The sequence below is a fragment of the Aythya fuligula genome, chromosome 7 (assembly GCF_009819795.1).
Source record: "Aythya fuligula isolate bAytFul2 chromosome 7, bAytFul2.pri, whole genome shotgun sequence".
Lineage (NCBI taxonomy): Eukaryota > Metazoa > Chordata > Aves > Anseriformes > Anatidae > Aythya > Aythya fuligula.
In genome coordinates, this window is record NC_045565.1 from 9601083 (window position 1) to 9622345 (window position 21263).

The 21263-nt window shown below is 42.3% G+C and overlaps 2 protein-coding genes and 1 non-coding gene across 4 annotated transcripts in view; 1 reads left to right on the forward strand and 2 right to left on the reverse strand.

Moving 5' to 3' along the window:
* Positions 1-571: 571 nt before the first annotated feature.
* LOC116491574 (mitochondrial import inner membrane translocase subunit Tim23) lies at positions 572-17965 on the reverse strand. The gene is made up of 7 exons (XM_032191671.1): positions 17854-17965; positions 17565-17623; positions 14968-15061; positions 14680-14764; positions 12329-12387; positions 9682-9792; positions 572-1196 (listed from the first exon to the last, which is right to left on the reverse strand). Exons 1-7 carry the CDS (start codon positions 17954-17956, stop codon positions 1081-1083), a joined length of 627 nt encoding a protein of 208 aa, XP_032047562.1. The 5' UTR covers positions 17957-17965; the 3' UTR covers positions 572-1080.
* On the reverse strand, positions 13012-13209 carry LOC116491662. Its single transcript, XR_004253505.1, has one exon. It is a non-coding gene; the product is annotated as a small nucleolar RNA SNORA74 (small nucleolar RNA).
* Positions 17966-18167: 202 nt separating the features above from the next.
* PARG (poly(ADP-ribose) glycohydrolase) overlaps positions 18168-21263 on the forward strand; it is a 65923-nt gene continuing 62827 nt past the window's right edge. The window contains exons 1-2 of one of the 2 annotated variants that reach the window (XM_032191046.1): positions 18168-18364; positions 20103-20169. In XM_032191046.1, the coding sequence (XP_032046937.1) occupies positions 18226-18364; positions 20103-20169 (206 nt within the window). In that variant the 5' untranslated portion in view covers positions 18168-18225. The remainder of the gene's footprint in view (positions 18365-20102; positions 20170-21263) is intronic. The other variant, XM_032191045.1, reaches the window with a different exon arrangement.

Below are 21263 nucleotides of genomic sequence, written 5' to 3' on the forward strand. Positions count from 1 at the left end.
TCTATTTAGTTATCCTACTTAAAAACTTAAATAGCTTTTATACAATAATTTTAACTAGCAAATTAATTCACAATTCACCATTCAATTCATTTGCAAAAAATACTTCATACCTGCTTTTGCTTCAACACTGAAGAACACGTATATCTATCTATCTTGCCAATAACCTACCAATACTACTTAGGGAGGTAGAAGGGAATGCATTAATTATAAATCCTGTAATAGAAAACAAGAGTAGCACTTCTGTGTCTTGGTTTCTGATTATTGGCTGAACAAGTTTTAAGGTCCTAGAAGGCCTAAATGTTTTTATAACCCAATGACAGGGGTCTTGCAACAGTTACTGGGTTTCAGGCACAGCACCAAAAAACAACTACTTTTGTGTTGGTTACAAGTCAGCGAGCAGGGTCAGCCAGCCCCTGCCCAGTATGCCTCACTACCATTGTGCATCACCCATTAGTTCTTTTCCTCTCACCCAACTCCCTCATGACTCTATCCCAGCAGTCCTTCTAAACTAAATTAAGGAGCAGCCCCTCATTGTCTTAGCAGCAGGAACAGCAAAGCATAGGAAGAAGTGTTGCGTAAGTACCACCCTTTTTATTAATTCCAGTATCCCTTTTAACAGCTTATCCTGAGCTGCACGAGTGCCAAGCCTTGCCCTGTGCCAGCCGCTGCTGGAGCTCTGGGTGTTGAAGGAGTGCAGTGCAGCTCTACGGACACAGACTTTATTAGGAGGCGCTGTCGGGGTGGGACATGCCACCCAACCGAGCAGCAGGTACAGCTACGGGACTGGAGCATGCTGTGGAGCTCTGGCCCAGGGCTAGCTGGCGAGCATGTCAGGGAGACTCTATCTCAGTGGCCACTCTGCTCACTCGCGGGTCCAACAAATATTGCTGCCTCCAGCAAGCAGCTGGCAGGAGGGAAAGGGCCAGTCCAGCCAAATGGTGTCAAGAGGTTCCTCCCAGCGTAGCTTCCCTTGGTTTCACGCTAATTGTAAATAAAATAGGAAGGGGCACCAGACAGGTCTTGCAACTGATTTGATTGGTGACTGCAACCGTGTCCTCTGTCCAGCGCTGGCTGCCCTGCTCAGAGCGACTGCCGGGCTATGGAGCCCTTCATGTGCTCCCAGTTGTTGTACAGAGCGTAGAGGCCAGTGAGCGTCAGGCCTGCGATACCACCGCGTGCTATCCCACGTACTCCACCTACAAAGAAAAAGATTAAAACTCAGAGTTCTTGCTTCCAAGAAATGGTTAACTGCAGCAACTTCCAGGAATTTGTCCAAATCCAGAAACATCTGAACACCGGTTTGCTTTTTTAGAGTAACCTTCCAGCAAGGGTACCTGTGAGACTTCCACCCTCCCATCAAACCAGCTCCCAAGCTCAGGAGAGGTAACTCCCTAATCCACCCACTAATTCTGATGGTTTGGCTGCCTGTCAAATTCCTGCTGACGTATTGGCGCTGTGGCCTTAGCAAAGCACTACAGAGCAGTTCACACAGTAATAACTGACCACAACAGGAGCTGCTGTAGACATAACCTGGGGCACTAGAGAGTCATGAGGGCCATCAGACAGAGCCTATCGCTGCTTTCGTGTTTTGGGAATTTTAAGAGCTTGGTGGAGGGGGAGGTGGAGATGAAAGGGATCAACTGGCAAGAATTTACTAGGGCATGCACTGGGTAACTTTCTCGATTTTTATTACTATTCATCTTCAAAGTCACCTTGCAATGGCAAAAACTGAGTCACATGGACAAACATGTTTCTTAAAGCTGCTTACTCAAACCTTGGTCAGGCTGTGTGCAGTTAGCAGTGTGTTCTGGGAACACCTGAGCACTTGAGCCTCCAACACTGGGGAAAATTCACTGAGTTTTGATTCTGCAATGTTTATCAATCCCAAACTAAGCAAGCCAGATATGTGTACAGTATATAGGACAAGGACAGTTTCAATGTACAGCTAGATAAAACCTGCCTGCTTTATTGGCAAAACTGACAGTGGGATTCAAGCTGCTCAGTCTTTGAAAGGAAATGCATCCCAGCAATTGGTGATTTACCCCCCCCTCCCCCCCAATTATGGCCCATAAACTGTCTCACAGGTTTGCCTTTAGGCTTGTAGTGAGGCAGGAAGCTGTTGGCTGCAGCTACACTGAGGCAGCCTTACATGTGTTGCAAGGTTAGATGGATGTCAGCGGAGCTGTTAAAGCAATTCTGGTTGCCTGGGCACGCAGCGGAACCAGGAAGCTGCAGAGGGCACAGCCGCACTCGGACTTGGAACTAGAGGTCACAGCTGGCTACGCTGCTCGGAAGCTTCATTGCCAGGCTGGCTGTGGGTTGGGTTTTTAGGGATACGAGTTTGCTGCCCTAACTGCTGAGAGCTCAACAGCTCTAAGCAAAGCTCCAAGCAGTACGGAAAGCTGTGCCACTTCGGTACCTACCTGCCTAAACCAGGCTTTAAGGGGACTCAAATATAGGTGCCTGCTTTTGGTAACTTATCCTCAGTTTGTTGCACAAAAAGCCTTTTCACATGAAGGGCTTGCAGCTGAGTACACAATGGTGTGCACAGGATAATCCAGCTGCAAACAGCTTCTGGCAAAAAGCCACAGGTGACATTTAAAGGACACTTTGTGCAACACTGATGTATGGGATTACCTGTAAAAATACTGAATGCTTGTTACTTTGTGGGGAAAAATGAATGAAACACGAGCCTGGTGTTCTGCTGTTTATGTGAAGTAGCAATTCTTCATGGAAGAAACTTCCAAAAGAGGGCTCCTACCCTCTTGCAGCTATACAGGGAAATGCGTGAAACATGAACATCCTCACAGAGCACAATGCAGTACAGGGCTATGGCTGTTTCTGTAGGCCCTTTCCTTGACCTCCAGGTCTAATTTCCCTCTTTTCACCTTGAAATGGTGTTCTTCCTAAGGAAGAAAGGTAGGTTGGAGACTGATCAAGCCTTGTTTCAGGTTCTGGGAAGTTAGGATTGTCTAAGAGAAATATTTTTAATTTGGATAGCTGAGCCATTTTGTAGCATCCATACAGACTTGGGCACGGTGCTGCTAAGATGGCTTCAGCATATGGAAATACACACACCTCTTAACACCTCCTTTGTGCCAGGAGCAGTACACCAGGTGAGGATGGCAACCCTAAATCCACTTAAAACGTTTCAACTGCATAGGCCTAAAGCAATCTGTGGCTCCTGTAGCCAGTTTATGGTACCTACGACTTCGCTGAAGATGTTTCAGTAGAAGCCTTTCATGAACAGAAAATAACCTTGTGCAGTTCATATTAGATGCATTACAAGTTAGTTTGGAAAGAAATCAGAACAGGAACCCCATGAGAAGTGTTTCTTAACAAGTTCTCTGTTTCTGCTATGAAGTTTTACAAAAAAAAAAAAAAACAAACACAAACAAAACAAACAAAAAAACCCTGCCCTGTAACTTGGTCTCTGAGCTACCCAAAGTAAATTAAAAAAAAAAAAAAAAAGATTAAAGAAAGAACTTTCCTCTCCACAACTGGTTACATTTGCATTTGAGTAAAAACCTCCAGGTCTGTGGCAAACATCAAACAGCAATGCACTGCAGAATGCAGCCCAGTTGCTGGGCAGGAAATATTAAGCCCTCTGAGAAGATTACCTTGTGTTTAAAAAAATAAAATTCTCCACTCCCATCTCAGCTGTGTTTCCACGATAGACCAAGTTCTCACCCCTCCTCTACAGTCACCCTTTGCAAGCCTCAGATACCAAGTCTGCCTTGATAAACCCTGCTAGAAATGTGGTTATAAGCCTCTAATCTTGCATGTTGGAGTAAGATAAAGTTCCAGCTGACAGACACTTGTGAAAGCAGGTATTTTTGAGATCGGGCCGCTTTCACAGCAGTTGAGAAGCTGTGGCTTTCTGAAGGACCATCTGATGATCTCTAAAATGACAACTTCATGTGCTGCTTGGCTGCAGCTGATGCACCCTTCCACCAGAGTTCTGTCCCTATGAAATGTTTCAGAGTAGACTGCAGTGACTCCACACTCTAACAGCACAGCTCTGCATTTCTCGTGGCAGGAGCCACTTCTAACACTGCATTTGACTCACAGTAAGGAAGACCATGACCTACATCATATAACATAAGAACAAAATCTTTTTTTAGGACCTCACTGCCTCTATTTTCAGAATGTGTTACTTCACTATCACTTTGTGAGATATTTAAAGCAAGAACATCCAATGGTAAACATTAGAAATACCTTAACTGAAAACCCAGACCCTTATATTGCCATACAAAAGCACTGTAACAGCTAAAATATAATTAGTTTTGCCTTTCTCTCCGATACTCAGAATGCAAACAGCTTCCCTTCCTTTAGGGATTCTAGGAACAAAAGTATTTCTAAAATGACTTAAAAGGGTTGATTTTCCAGATGTACAAGGCAACCTCAGCTTTGATTCCAAATTGAAGTGTGGTGGTAGCTAACTGGACACTCCGAACCTTCAGACAAATATTTGTTGAACATCTGTGGGTGGTCCCATTTCAGGAGAAAACTCTAGGAGTTTCCTTCTGTTGCTCCATGGGAATAATTTAATGAAATCTTTTAAGTGTGGGCCAAGTCTGTGGGTTCAGGAATTACCGAGGAAACTGTAATAATTTTCCTTTCAGAAGCAAGAAACATTGCAGAGAAATGTTCTGTTTTCAAACCGCTGCAGCTCAGACAGTACCTCGGTGAAAACACAGAAACAAGAGCCTGAAAGTGAGAAAATTTCCTGTAGCAACCATGTTGAGAAGGCCACATTAGGAAAAAATGGAAGCATTTACCATTCAATTTACAATTCATAGCTATTAAAGCTGTTGAAGTTGTATGGCATGCAGTAAAATTCCATCTTACTGAGTGAGGCCAGCAGCACTTAGTTACAGGAGACCAGTGCAGGTACTGTAAAAGGCAGCACGAACCCTGCAGATCTCTGCAGCAGGGAGAGCTTCGTTTGCTGTTTCTGCTTAGCAGATCTGGTCAGATGGCAGCGCTGACTCAGTGGCCACGAGTATTGTTGGACACGAACTCTCAAGTAACCAAAAAAAAAAAAAAAAAGCCTTGACAAGCTGTTACCTTGAACATCTGCTTGGAATTTGCCCTTATCTTGCTCACTTCAGATCTGAATCAAAATTCTTTCAGCAGGCACCATTTGATTAATAGTCCTATAGACTTGTTATGATGTTAAAGGAGGTTTTAACAGAGATTACTCATTTCTAAAGTGGCTGACATAAAGCTTAAGTTCAGAAGCAAACCATTTACTTGCTTTTCTCCAAATAACGCAGAAAACTAAGATATCCCAGAGCCATACCTGCAGCAGTCTGCAAACAGCTCCTTTCCATCTCCCCCACCTTCCCAAACAGAACTGAGAGAAGCCTGTCTGGCCCTAAGAAAAAGATTGAACCCAAAGGGAAGATCCTCTTACAGCTGTAGATGTACTTAGCTTACCCAGCTGCCCTCAACTCCTACCTGCTGCAGTCACAACACTGATCTTTAGTTCTGTCTAGACTTTACTGCTAGCAATATAATATTTATCCCTTCTTAATTAATTAGTGATATATTGACTGAGGTCTTAAAAGGACAACTATTGCCTTCAGTTATTGCCAGCATGCATTTCTCTTCAGATGGAACGATTTTATACTAAATGATGTACCATCTGCTGTGCAAAAGCATGAGGAATCCTATCAGTTCCCTACTGCACAGAAGTACAGTAAACAAAATAATTTAATTTGTCCAAAGGACTAGTCTGTTCTTGCTCCTATCTCCTCTGCTGTCCAATGGAAAAAAAAAATCTAAGAAACAGAACAGCTACAACCTGAGTAATGCTCAGATAAAAGTTAACAGTTATTTAATTTTTCTGTTCAGTGAACTCCATGTCGGCAGATTCAGTGAGAAACCACTGCCTGTCACCCTGGGTCAGAGCAAAGTCCCACCTGGTTCGGTATCTTTCCTCCTGACGGATCAATACCGTTAGCCGAAGAAGGCGGGTAGGATCCTCACCCACCTGTACCTTTGTGACATGGCCGGAACCACGTGCATCACTGATGGGTGAGGGGGAATAAGTGGCAGAGTGCACAGGGACAGGCAGCGCTTGGAGTTCTGCTACTTTCAGAGTCCAGTATAACAATGAGAAAATGAAAGATGTTTGATTTAGAAAAGAGCTTGAAAACGTATACAAGAGCTAAATATGTATTTGTTCTGAGCTGCAGAACTAACAGACCTTCATTTTCTACCTTGGTTTGAAGCTGAAGAATAAAGAGTAACGTCTGATTAGAAGGAAAAGCCATCCTGGTGGACTTAGGGAATCAGACTGCCATCTAGTCAATCCTGTTTTAGTTTTGCTATGTTGCAACACTATTTTGTATGCCACTGACAAGGAAACACAAAGACTTTTTTTTTTCATCCATCCATAAACTGAGAGTTCTGGATAAAAGTCAGGGTGGGAGCTTGCAGTGTAGATTTCATGAAATGCAAAGTTTAGTGTAGCTAGCTAGTGCTGTACTTTGGTAATGCTACATTTGGGATAAAAGCTAGCCAATAATCCTAGAATTAAATTTCACTTCAAACCAGTGTGAAAGCTAGAGGTGTGCTGCCTCCAGTTCCTCTAACTAGTTCTGCTTTCAACACATCTGTTCACCTAAGGCACACCCGAGATGGGTTCTACGTTAATGCTAACTGTGGTGAGCTGACAGCGCCTGACTCACTGCAGGCCCATCAGAAGCCTTGGGGGCTGAGCTGCTTCAGTCACTTGCAATGGGGAACTTTCAGTGACTAACCCTGCTTCCAAAGAACATAGGAGGGCAGAACGTCCACAGTCCTCACTGCAGGCTTTTTAGACCTCTGTGCATAAGCTGTGTGAGTTAGGTAGCTTTGCACAAAAACTGCTTGCAAACCAATGGCTATAGAGTGTGGGTGCCTCAGAAAGCCTTTTTTTTTTTTTTTTCTGACTGCTAGTATTTTGGTAATGATAACACCTCTGCAAGGACAACTTGTGAAAACTGGGACCAGTTTGGGGCAACAAATTTCACCTTCAAGAAATCTTTCCTTCTGTCCACTCATCCCCCTCACCAAAGGCTTCATCACTCCAGTTTCAGAAACTCTGTCTCAGGGAGGCTTGTATTATACACAAAGGGATTTTTTTTTCTGTGCAGCGGAATTGCTGATGTTGTTCCATCAGTGCTATGCCAGGAAGTCATAACAAAAAAGCCAGGAAGTCATAACAAAAAAGTTGCCTTCCTTTATACAGTTTCTTTTAAACACATTCCTTACCTCTTTACAAAACAGAAATGATGGAAGTGGAAACTCTGAGTGCTTGAACAACGCTGCCTCTACCAGCTCTGTGTCCACCCCTTCTGAATTACAGAATAGTCTTGATTTGATAAGGGGTGTTTGTGGGAGCTTCTGGCTGTCACTAAACTGATGAGGGCTTTATAGGAAATATTTCAGCCTTCCAATTTTTCTTTTTTAATGCCAACACAACATGGCATTCCACAAAACCCCATGATTACAAGCTTAATACACACCACAGATATGAACTGATCATTTGCATATGGCTCTAAGTATTTCAGGCTTTTTAGATACAAGTATTGACGCTGGGTAAAGGTGTAGCTTTAAAAGGAAGCTCTACCACACTGAATTAGGAAGGGCACTCTGGTATAAGGTGACAGGAAAGGAAGCATGGGAGAAAAAGCAAGATGGGTAGAACAGAGAAAGGGGGGATGGAAGAAAATAAGGTTGGAATTCAGCTCCTCAAACAGTTGTAGATATCTTTCACACTTCCAGAATTAAGGCTTTACCTCAAGATCTACTTTGCCACTCAAATTCCCTATATATGGTGAAAATACATTTTAGTTCCTGTGCCTTTAGTTCCTCCTCCTCCTTAAGTAGGAGGCATACTTGAAATACAACACTGTAATGAACACAAACTTATTCACTATGTTTACCTTTATCAGTGTGACTATTACCTCAATAGATCTTATGTTACAAAACAGAAGTGCCACTGTGCTCGGGGAAGGTATTATTATGTCAGATGATGGCATGTGACAGGAGTACTTATGCATGGTTACACAGCACCAAAAGAGGCTGCACATCATGCCACCTCTACTTCTGAAAGGCACGGGGGAAGCTTCCTCTGGAGTGCAAGATGGCAATTCTCCTTAATGACTTTGTACAGAAAATGTTAGAATTCGATACTGCCAACCTATCCTGCTGTTGTTGGCAATCTGACACATCACTCATGAAATTCAAATAAGTAACATTACAAGAGAGCCATATGTTCTTGCAAGGGTAAGTGCACAAGCTAGCACTTACAAGACTGCTCAAGCCAATTACTTTTGCTTTTAATTAGGTTAGGTGAAGAAGAGAATAAGATTTCTCATGCTGTCTTGTTCTATATATACAGATGACATTCAGGAATATTTCTAAGGCACTAAGGCTCAGTAAGGTATGCAAAAGCACATGGGTTAGCTGTAAACTATCTCCTTAGTAACATACAATCTAACCTTTACCAAGATACTTAAAACTCATGTATTTTTTTCCCATGGTAATGTCAATCTGTGGTACCCAATAATCCTCTTAAAAAAAGCATTTTTTTCAATTGTTGAGCCTGGAATACGTGTTAGCAGAAGCTTTGCTGATGCAGTTCAGCCCCCCTCTTCTGCAAACAATTCAGTATTCATCAGCCAGCTAACCTTAAATCCACGCTGTTCTCAAATAACATTGTTTGCTGGTCTTGATCACTATGCAAAGAGTAGAGTCCTACCATAAGGCAACAGCTGCACAAACAACTAAGTTACATCTTTACAAATATATTGATTTTTCTGCACATTTTAATGATGTGAATCCATAAAAACTCAGCTTTACCAAAAACTTTTCTCAAGTATTAAATCTGAATTACTGTGTGCTTTTTTTAACCTTCCTTGCAAGTGATTTTAATTAACTCTCATTTCAAAAGTAATTCTGTCTCAAATTATTTAGAATTGTACTGGACAAATATCACTATTTCATCTACGGTTAGAGAAGGCCACAGTCTCACCTTACTTTAATATATCTGGTCGTTGCTTAACCTCAATCTGACAGCATCAACCTACGTTTTTTTCTTTACTTGCATAAATAAATAATTTCCATTAGCTGAAAGAAGATACTTAACTTCACTGAATCTAGCAAATAACTGAGACCTAACCCAGCCGTTTTTCATGTAGCTAAGACTCCTGATGGGAAACTTGCACTTCATACAAGTTCCTTTTCTTTCTAACTTGCACAGACCTAACAATAATCCTGAAAGCCTCTGTTTGTTATATACTGAATAAACAGCCTAGTGTTTACTTAGGTTTATAGTGAGATCATACAAAATGCACACCCAGCTCATTCTTAGCCATGTTTTTCAGGTATAGCAGGAATAAAAACCAACACTCTCAAGTCTGCTAGTGGATACAAGGGAATGGGAATTGCCATCCACAATGAAGGGGAGGTTTGGGATGGGAGGTGAGGAATATACAGAACACAACCTGATTGCTTCAAGGCGAAACCTGCTGCAAGTGACATAGCAACAGCTACCTTCCAGTTCTGTGCCTAACGAACCATTTTTATACTCTCTATTACCACAACAAAGCAGTATTTAGGAAAATTAATAATCTTAAAAGAAGAATAAAGCACAAGAGGAAAACTAGAAATATTCCGTCACTCTACCAGTGCTTTTGTATAGCATTCCTGTCAAGGTTCCAGCAGCTATGGTATTCAGGTCATCCTCTGCACCTCGTGTTTTTTCAATGACGACTCCAAATGCACTGTAAAGTAGAGCTGGAAAAGAAAAGCATTAAGAAAGCCATGTTAAAAGTCCCATTCTCTGAAATGTAAGGCTTAGAATTCAGGGTCAGTGTAAATACTTAGAGTATGCACAGATTCTTCCCTTTTCTTAAAGGGTGAGAATCCTCTACCAAATTCTGTCTGTGGTTTTTATGCCAGACCTATTTGTTTCCACAGATGATCTTTCCTTCTCTAGCTGTAATTTGGTTATAAAGTAGAAATTAGTACTAGACATCGTGAAAAATGCTACCTCAAGACCCAACAAACAGAATATCTAGAGCACTGACAGAAGCTTAAGCCTATTTTCCTAGTTCCAATTGTTTTATAAAGCTTCTGAAGGTTTAACTCCATACTGGCAGGCTTTATATTGCCCTCTGCATGACACTACTAAGCTATAATATATGTATAATGCAAGTTTTTTAGGTGTAGCATTCAGATTATGGTATCAAGGACTGGACATCAATGGCCTACGTTTCCTGTATATATGCTTATTACATTGCTTAGGATTTGACATTTACGATTGCTTCACCTCTGCCTCATATGACAGCCTTGTCCCAAGGCTCGGGAAAACTCTGAGGACTGTCCCAGAAGGATTACAGGGTGTAATGCATGGGTTTCCAGTACGTATGCACATATAAACTAGGCTTTCTGAAGAAAGGAGAAGCTCCCCATCTACCCACAAGGAGTCCTGTGATATGTTTCACGGTTACAAAGAACAGGAGTAGGTCGGTGTCTTAAAGTGAAAAAGACACTGCTACTTTCAGCCCTGGCCCTCCAAGAATTAAAATCCTTCCTTCTGCTTTGAGTTCTTCATAAGCAACCATATTAAAGTCAATGAGACAAAAGCATCTTTTTCATGCAGCATAGGCAATGATATTTTCCTTGTCTTAGTAGCATGTCGTATAAACAATGACGGAAAGGAGGAGCCACATTAACCCAGGTGTTAATGTGGGTCTGCTTAGGAACAGAATGACAAAAATTGTCAGTAGGGACAAAAGGAATTTGAGACACAGAAATACTGCAGAAGTGAAATCATATGCAAAAATAATTCAGCTTTTTTCAAAGATGTCTCATAACCAGGACAAGGCAGAGCTCAAACCAACTCCCAAAATATCAGTTCTGCTTAACCCTGTGACTCGGGAGCTTATGCTTTACAAGGAAAATAACAATTTGTTGTTGGAATGCACAAATATCTTCTTGAGTAATCTTTCTTCAAACACAGCTGAAAGAAACAGTTAATGTGTCACTCATCCATGAACCTTGAACTGCAGTGTCCCTGCATCTCATCTTTCAGACATGTTTTGATTAGAGTTGAAAAAGAAAATCCCCACCTCAGGCTCCCTCACAAAAAAAAAAAAAAAAAAAAAAAAAAGAGAGAGAGAGAAAAAACTACTAGGCAATAGGCATCCCCTATGGAAATTGTCATGCCCGCTGTAGTCCAGGATCCCGTCTCTAGCCATGGCCTCTACATTATGCCTCAAAAGTTGATGCCTGAATTAAGCAGCAAGCTAACCTACTCTTTAAAAATAAGACTAAAAAAAAATGTAATAAATGCAACTTAGCCTGTGCTTAGTATTTTTTCAAAATTAAAATATTTGTAGAATGGATTATGATGTGATTTAACTTGTTTTAAAATATCGATGATTTTTCTTCCATTACCACTTTATGGTGTAATGAGTCCCATCATTAGTCTACTTCAAAGTAACTTCTTTTCATCAGTTCTTTCTCCTTTCAAAGTATCTGAGCCTCATTTGTTCTTTTAAGACTGGGGAGCAGGAGGGGAATATACAGAACAAACCCAAGGGTTTGTTCTCTAGGGCATTAGTTATTCCCTTCACTTTTAAGAAGTTGTTTTTCTGAGGCAAACCATGTGATTCTCCCCTCTCCCCAACCTCAGCCTACAGAGAAGTTTCTTTCTCACACCAGGTTTTTGATTGCTCTTTGCCCCTTTTTAACCAGTAGTAATTCAATCTGTCTTAGTTATAAGCAATGTTTAGATCTGAAGTGGGATAGAATCATCTGCAATTTTTCTAAGCTACCACCATAAAAGGATAAATCTTTGTAGTTGCTATCACATTACTTTCACAGAACATTTTGACTTTTTAACTGGAGACAGACATTAGGCAATTGCTCATATGACCAAAATCTTTTTAGGTTGTTAAGGTTACTTCAAAAGGATTCATTTTTTTTTTTTTTGCCTTAGGTTGCAAAATTAACTGAAACTTAATAACAAATAAGCATTGCCTACAGTTTTCTGTTATTCTTGTTATTCCATAGCAAGAGTTCTTGCTTCTAATATGCTAAAAATACTGTTTTCTAATTACAGGCCTCTGGCTACTTGTGCTTAAAACTCAATTTTGGCCTTTAATTCCTTTCCAGTGTCTGCTGAAACAACCTCATGTCTCAAAGGAACCTTTGCATTTCTTTTTTCCTGGGGGAAGTCATAAGTAACATTTAGAAGGATACACTTTGCCTTCAAATAGTTACATCTTTATAAATTATTTTCCCATAAAATAACAAGTTCACTTACCCAGAGATCCCAAAGTATTGGCCCATAATGCTCCTTGCCTTGTCACCATATTTAGAATTCTGTAAGGGAGTTTAAAAGGTATTAAAAGCTTTAGTACTATGTTTACATTGAAGGAGCATCCAAAGAATTAATGCTATAGGGTTTATGACAGCAGGTGTAAAGTGTTTACACATTTATTAATAAAACTGAACAAATGAACTAAAAAGCCTTCCAAAACAAAGCAGTGCTGAGAAGCACACAACTCGGTAGTACAATCTCTTCTATCATGAATACTACAAATGACAGTGGATGCAATACTCGAGGCAAATATTTATCCCTGTCAAGTCTTAAGAAGAATATCTTTCTTTCAAGTCAGACCTGCACCATACCAAGAGTCCGATCTCTTCCTTACAAATGACTTTCTAACCTTAGTACCTTGTTTGTTATGCAGTGACTTCATGTAGCTATTGGGAATGACTGATATGCTTATGCTGATTTAACTGGGTAGAAGAGCTCTAAGAAAGCTAGAGTGCTCTTCCAGAAGCTGCAGGCAAAACTGGCATTGTGTGTCAGGGAAAAAATGGAGTAGATATCAAAAGCAAGTCTGAAAAAAGAGCACATCAGGAGGAAAAGAGGCAGTCCTTCTGTGCTTCCACTTGTCAAAGGCAGCACACAGCAAAAGCAAGGTACCCTGAACATTTCTGCGTGTATGCTTCCGGACTAGCACTAGAGGGATAGCAAGCCCTTAGCACACTCTCATGGAAGCACAAGGCCACTTCTCCTTGGTTTCAGCTGTCTCCAGAACGGAGACAACAGCCAGAAGAAGTGACTGACATTTATCTCCCAGCAGTGTAACACCATCACAGGCACTGTGCTGCTCTGGACAGTTGACTACCACTGGAGTTTAGTGCATCATTTAATGAAATGACACTATCACACACTGTGTTCCTTCTGATTTGAGTTCATTTCTTGCTACTTTTCCTCTTTTATAACTTTCATTAGCAGACACAGGCCATTTCCGAATGTGGTTAGATAATCAGCTAAATTATCATGGAAAACTTCACTTTGAAATCAGAAGAACACCCAAGAGACTGGGGTATTGATAATTTCATTGAGATTATAATCCCCATCTTTTTTTTTGTCAATATTCCATAAGCTTAGAATTGATGAGAAAATTCTAACTTTAACATCTATGACATACCATGAGCTATCCGATGATGGGGGATTAGTAGCAAAATTCAAATTTCAAAAGAAGCATACATTAAGGATAAAATTTAAAGGAAATCTAGAAATGCATGTCACCTCCCTGCCTCTGACTAGGAAAACGTGGAACTTAATATGCTGCTTCAAGACGATGATGACCTTCAATGTGCCTTTTCCCTTAAAGGGCAAGGGCTAAACAGCAGCCTGGGCACTGACTGCCACCTGCTGGGCTGGAGCCATCAAAGTCACACTTAACAGGTATTTGACTCAGCTCATCATGAATGCGTAAGATACAATTCTGTTTATCTAGAACATTACAGAAGAGATGTAATTCTAGTGGAAATACTTTGGTTCAATAGTTTAAAAAGAGTGCAGCTAGTATAAACGGTACTGTGAAATACTGAACTCCTCCTCTAAAATTACCTCTTCCAAAGTATTTTGGAAGAATGAGAATGGTTTCCCCCAGTTATTTCACTTCTCTGATTTACTGTGGCTTCCTCACAGCCACTTGTTATTTTAGTTGTGTCTAAACTACCAGTAACTCTAGGAGTAGCAAACTGCATGAAAAAGGTGTCCCCAGTTTTATTGCAATATTTCAAAGTATCAGAGAAGGTGACAACGTGGGAATGCCATGAGTGTTCGTGGAGGCTGTGATCCAGAAAAAACTGTACCATGCAATGCTTGCTCAGTAGCAGACGGTAATTTCATCTCTAATGCAAATCCAGGCAGGTTCCCCCATTCCTCCAAACTCTTTCTGGTTTTGAAAAGTTCAGGAATGCAGAGAACTTGCTCTTAAATAAATGTGAGGGGGGGGGAAATATCTCAGATTAAACTACATTTCTTCTGGAAATATTTTCAACTCATAAGTGTTTTTATATGTTGCAATAGATTTCCAGTAAATATTGAAATAGAAACCTAGTCTCAAGTACTAAACATAAGTCAGGGAACCTACCGATTGTCACTAAATGAAAAGCAAAAACCTTGAACTGAACAACTTTATAACTAAAAGTGTTTCATAACTTGATGTTGATAAATACCAACTCTCGTTTGTCCTGACCAAAGATACAAAAAATACATTTATTTTTGCAACTTATTCGGATCTTTGTGCAAGCTAGAAGAAAAAACTTTGTCACCAAGATGAACTTTTTATTTTGCAGTAAGGCACTTACTGTACATTTCTAGGTTTTGACCATGCCATGTTCTGAGTCTCCTTCAAGCCAAGCCGCAAACCGTTCAGTGCACCAAATGCTGCCCCTGGCGTTACCAGGAGAAAATGAACAAAAAGACAGTATCAGAAGCAGGCATTGAGAATATTCAAAGTGTACAGTGTGAAGTTAAATAGCTGTTTATGCAAGACTATACATAAAGATTGCAGAATGAGACACTTAAGATCTCTAGTTACTGCTGTAATCAGTTTCATCTGGACAGTTGGGAAACGTACAAACATGACCACCTACCTGTCATGCAACATCCTCCAATGGTAAAAAATGCTAGCTCAAATCTACCCCGAGTTTTGTTGGCTCCTGTAGGCAAGATGAATTCATCTGTATCCTGGCAGGGGAAAACAAACAAACAACTTTGTATTGTGTACCTGCTTTGAAATGTAGGCCTTTTTTTTAAATGCATGCAATGCTCTAAAAGAAAAGCAGATACAATGAGTATTTCTGGATACCTGTTGTCTACAGCAGCATTCAAATGGAATATGCAACTTATCTATTCTAGTAAGAACAGAAATACTTCAAAACTATAAACTGATTTGAGTGCTCTTTCTTTTCCAGATGTCATAACTTTATAAATGGCATCAGGCAGCCATGAAATTTATATTCTGTGTTTTTTTTTTTTGACAACTATTTGCTTATTTATTATCTTTAAGCAGGCAATACAAGACCCACTGTACTTTAAAGGCTCTCCTCTTGTCTGTGTAGTTCCTCACCGAGCAGCCTATACGGATGCAGTAATGCTTAAGGCTTCCCACTACTTTGACAATAAAGGGAAAACCGTCCTTGTATTATACAAAGTATTTCCCTGCACTCAGATATGTGACCTACTGTGAAGAAATGAGAAAAGTAAGGAATGCATTCAAAACCAGTGATGATTAGGCATGAAAAATATGAGGCTGGCAGTTTTTCATTTGTTGTCTTTCTCCCATGAGGACAAGCTTGTGTTCTTATAAAACTAATTAGTCTAAAAAGATGAACCGATAAAAAAACCTGCTGCTAATTAGCACGTGGTAGAGGTATGGTCAGCCAAAGCACTTTTTTCATTATGAGACACTAACAAGATGTACACATGTTGATAAGGTGCCTAAGCATTAAAACCTTTTTTTATGTTTCTGTGCTTTCTAGCCATGGTATTATTCATCCCCTTTTTATTTGGTGCATCACCACAACTGCAGGCACAAGGAATTTGACTCTAACTGGTTTTCTTAGTCCATACTTGGCACTAAGGGTGGATCGTAATAGAGAAGGACATGCAGCTTCTAAAATTATGAATATAGTATTAATAAACTGAACCTGTAACATATTTATCTCCTCTGTAACTACATATTTGGAGAACCGTGGCGTATACGCTAGTTAGCGATTTGTCTACAGCTTTTACTATTCTCCAAAAAGTGGAAATTGAGCAATCACTGTATGTAGTGTCTGTTTTTGCACAGACAAAAACCTAGGAAATCCACTCTCTAGTTCTGTGGCAGAATGTCGTGCCTATTTATAGTGGATGCCTGATGAAGTAAACAAAAGCATTGCAGAAAACGCATTGGTTTCAACCTGCATTAAGGAATTAACAAAGAAAGTAGGTTTTAAAGTCATGAGTACCACCACTAGAGCGTTCATTATGGCCAGCATTCCTGGCCTGTAAGGGCAGGATCAAAATTAAAGATTCTCAACAAAAACACTGGCTTTCACAGGGAGAACTATTCACTCAGTGTTCTGAAAGTGTATTGATGCTCTTTAAATACAAGAGCTATATAAGATGACTTTGGAGGGTATTTTGGGTTGAAGTCTAAATTTCTTGGTATTTTTTTTATTGAATAGTCAACAACAGCAAGCACGATAATTGTGCCAGTGAATCCCTTCCAAGCAGAGGCTGTACTGGGTCTGGCTGGAATGTCCCTTGTTGCCTACCGTTACAAGAATGTTAGGTTGCAATTTTGACTAGAACAGCTTTTAGTGAAAGAAATAGAAAAAACAGCCCTCACTACCACATTCAGAGCTTTCCACTTACAAAAGATGCGGTGACCCGGTGTGCCATGAAACAAAAGGCACAGATTAGCAGATACTATGCAATGGTTGACCTTCAGTGCTACTGCTGCAAAATTTCACGTTCGCACACAATGTAAGCCATATATAAATAAATGAAATAATTGACATGCATCCTTACTGGATTAACTTGAATCTTTTCAGCCTTTGGTAAATATTGTTGAAAAAGAAATACTGGATTTTTATTTTTTTTTTCCTCACAGTGGATTGTAGGCTATCACGTTAATTACTACAAAGTCATTAGTGCAATAGCCATGTTATTCTATGGGAATAAAACCCAAAGTTTTACTTCATAAGGGCTTCACTCCAGCTGAGAAGTGACACAGGAAAAGCAGCATAAGATTTATGGCTGCTGTGATGACAGCACATATCTTTGTGGAACCCGTATCAGGTTTTGGCTGAACATCTCTGTCAACTGCTTCAGCTCGCCACAGTACAGAGCGGCGATCCACGTGCACTGCAGAGCTCCTGGCTGCTGTTAGGGGTTGGACGGGCTCGGGGGAGGGTGTGCCAACTTGTGCAAGGCGTGCTGGGCCCATGTGCCTGGAGCGGGAAGGAAGGAGAGCAAGGCCTCTTCTGCTCAACAGCAGTGCGCTGACACAGCTGCCTTGCCTATATTAAAGTGGGTTTTCTTCTAGATGCCACGGCACTGTACGCTTTTAGTGGGAACAACGTAAAAAAATGATTCTTTCAAGGGCTGAAGCCGGGCACGCAGTGTGGAGCACTGCGGGCATTTTGAGGTCTTTGTGCGTGACCGCCTCACCTCGCCTCACCGCGGCCCGCGCTGCGCTCACCTGCACAAGATACCTGGGGTCCAGGTTCAAGTACGGGGACAGGGGGCTCATTCCCGTCACTGGAAGAGAAAAGAAACGCTCGGTCACCGCGGCCGCCTCCCCCCGCCCCGTCAGCCCGCGGGGGCTGCCCGAGGCCGGGCACCGAGCGGGGCTGCGAGCCCCGCACGCGCCGCGCGGGCTGCGCCTCAGGGAAGGGAGCGGGCGGCGCCATCTTGAGCCCGGCAGCCCCTCAGCCCCCCGCCACCCGGCCGCGCCTCGGGGGAGGGCCGGCGGCCGCCCGGCTACTCACGGGGCACCCCGGCCAGGTCGGCGTGCGAGTACCCGGCCCCGCCGGCGCCGAAGAGGCCGCCGAGGCCGCTGCCCTTGGAGTTGCCGCCGCTGCCGCCCTCCATGGCGCCGCCGGGCCCGCGGCCGCCGCTGCCGTAAAGCCGCCCCGCTTTGCGGCCGCCGGCGGGGAGGAGTGCGGTCGCCATGGTGACGGCGCCATTTTGCTGCGGGCCGCGGCGGCGGCGCCCCCCGCTCCCTCCGGCCGGGCAGCAGCGGAGCGAGCGCGGAGGATGCGGAGGGGCGGAGCGGACGCCCCGTCGTCTCGCCCTCCCCGGGGGGCGGCTGCCGCCTGGCCCCGGCGGCCGCTGGCGGCCCGGAGGCGGCCCCGCCGAGGATGAGCGCGGGCTGCGGGCGGGACCCCCCCGGGAAGAGAGCGCGGCTCGGGCCCGGACCCGGACCCGGCCCCCGCCAGGAGGGGCCCGGGGGCAGCAGCTCCGCCGGCGGCAGCCCCGGCACCGCCGTGGGGAACAGAGGTGGGCGCCGGGGGGCGGTGGCTGAGGCGCGGGGGGGGGGGGGGGGGGGGGGACCGGCCCGGCTGTGGGGGCTGCGGCTGCATCCCCGCGCTGCCGGAGGGGAGGGCTCCTGTCAGGGACGGGTTTGCTCTCTGTAAGGCTTAAATGCCCTGAAGCTTTTCACCCAACGAGCCAAAGCTGTTTTGTTCTGTTCCGCTGCTGCTGTTGCTTCTGTTTACTGCGCTAGGTAATAAGCTTGCCTTTCTCCACGCGAGTTTTTACCTCAAAAGTTAGCTGCCTTTGAGGAGGTTTTATTCATCCCCCATTTCAAGAGGGGATCCCTTCTGTTTTATCTGGCTGCTTCTTTTCCCCTCCGTGGTACAGGTATGCTTGTGTCCTTAATCTACGTTTCTCTTGACATTACTCCCCAGTGACCTAGTCTCACATGGGCACAGTTTTTGCACCATTGTTTCTTTCGGATCAGCTTAAAGTTACTTAAATAATTTGTGGAGATTTCCTCTTTGTGCTAGAAATTTTATACTTTCGATGAAAATATTTGACAGTCAGCTGTGGAAAAGCATTCAAGGCCTTGGCTGTTAGGGAAAGTGTCACTGAAGCAAAGTCCTGAAGTTGCCTATGGCCTAAAGTACCTGTGTTACGCAACTTCCAGCAGTAAAAGGGTGCCTTTCCTTAGGGACCATGAATCAGTATAGCTGAATCTGTTGTACTGGTTTTTAAGTTCTGCAAATCTACTGTTGCAACGAGGGAACTAGTTTTACTTGCCTGCCTGACAGCAGTGAGGAAACACCTTGAAAGTTAGAAATTACAGGCAGGTAAATTCACCCAGCGAATAGAAAGAAAGGGAACTGAAGCCAATTGCCAAATATTCAGAACTGGGTTTGAGAAACAACAACAAAACAAAAAGAAACCCTGCTTATGCTAACGAAAATTACTTTCCAGTTGTAAAATAACTGCTTTGAGTTTTTTTCTTCCTCCCAGCCCTCCAGAGTCTCTGCATAATTATTTTATGAGATGTTCTTCTATTGAAAGCTTGTCTGAACTGTAGCCTCATGGAAGTGAGGCAGGTCAAACAAATGTGATCGATGTGGTTGGTATTGAACGTGACAGAAACATCCCTCGTGTTTTGTTGCTGTTTAGGGGAGTAAACATCAATAGGCTTTATCAACAGTTTATGGTTGAAGGGAAAAAAACAAGTCCTTTTTTCAGCAGTGGTCACTTGTAATATGCACAGTCTTTATATTAAGTCTCCCTCAGGATGCTACATATAAATAAAGTTCTCAGCTGGATGTTTTAGGATGCCTGCTCAACAGATTTTGCTTTTGAAGTTTTGTACTATCACTTCTTCGTTCTGAAATCCCACACAAGTCTTTCAGGGCTTACTGTATTGGTGGCAGTAATTAAAGGTGATAATGACAGCAGTAAAATTCAAGTTGCTATTTCTTTAAATCTTAAGATTCACTGTGCAGTTTTAACCTTATTTTTAAAATGTGTTGGAGGGGAATAAAAACAAGAAGCCTGGAGTTTTTAAAGCTATACCTGCTTGCTATGTTACAGATGAAATACTGCGTCGCAGGTAGTTTTAGTAGTACTGGTGTCTGAATGCTTCCTGTGCTAACAATAATAGACCTAATGGAGATGTTTTTATCTTAATCCAATACAAGTTGTCTTATTCATATGTAAATGTGTTGCAATTTTATCATTTTCCATGTAATAATGTAGTGGATTGTGTTTTTTTCAGCTTGTAAACAACGGACAATTACCACTTGGCTGGAGAATAAAGGACCCAAGACGACAGAGTCTACAAGGTAAAATGCACAACATACTTGTTCATGAGCAGTGTTCTCTGAGTGGGCTTGTGGAGAGCTGAGTGCAGGTTGCTGGTACAGCTGACTACTGAAAAAAGCAATCCCATTTCTGCTGTGTTCCTTACAGTGCCTCCTGTCCTAATTATAACTGCCCAACAGAGTTTCACTACAAAAAGCTAATTAGACTCTACTGAAAAAAAATGTTTTGCTGACTTAGCTTTCTGAACCACCTCACTGTTTTGGTTGTTCTCTCAAAGGAATAGGTGAGAACGTGCAGCAGGGGAAGGCAGAGTGGGACTGCTGCTATCAGTGGCAGCTGCCGTTAGGTCAAGTTAGCTCCAGTTATCAGGCTGTGTCCTTAGGCAACAGCTCTGCTTTAACATAACTTAATAATAGCTGGGGATTTGGGCTGTATTCATCTCTCAGTTCTGTTGTTAGTTTACAGACGAAAGTCAGTTTTGGTTTATCTCGTTGGACTGTGATTGTAGTATAAGTACATGTAACTTAATATAATTTTACCAGAAATTACAGGGTGTTCAGATGTGCATTCAAGTGAAAGATATTATATAAGTGTTACTTTTGAATGGTACCAGCTAAAGTTTTGAGAATATTTTCCCATTAATGGAGTCTGTCAGGAGCTATGTTTGCAATATAACATTAAAACAAGATACCTGAGCATGTAACTATCTGATCCAGACATATATCAGATATCACTCTTCTGTCATTACAATTATAAATATGCAAGTTTATTTTTTGTTGGTGTTTGTTAATAATTAGAGATCAAAATCTATAGCACTGCTAAAATGATCAACAAAACCAAGGAAAACTTGTGAATATGATTAATCCAGCAGTATGGAGGGCTTGGTTACAGGCTCACGGTTGCAAAGATGTTAAAAGGATGCTTAAGGAGGAAGTGAATCTTTCTTCTTTAAGGCTCCCTTTAGAGTGTTGCTTTTAAATGCCCTTCCCCAGCCTCACTGACCAACTAAAGCCTAGTCAGTTTTAACCAGTTAAGCAGCCATGTAAACACTTAGCCTTCCTCCCTATGGCTACTATTGGCATGATTTTAATTTATTCTATTGGAATTAGAACAC

Coding starts and splice junctions, on each gene's coding strand:
- LOC116491574 (XM_032191671.1), bottom strand. CDS start 17,956: ATGGAGGGCGGCAGCGGCGGCAACTCCAAGGGCAGCGGCCTCGGCGGC. Junction 9,793..12,328: donor CAATACTTTGGGATCTCTGG/GTAAGTGAACTT, acceptor TTTCTTTTCCAG/CTCTACTTTACAGTGCATTT. Junction 1,197..9,681: donor AATGCTATACAAAAGCACTG/GTAGAGTGACGG, acceptor TTTTCTTTGTAG/GTGGAGTACGTGGGATAGCA.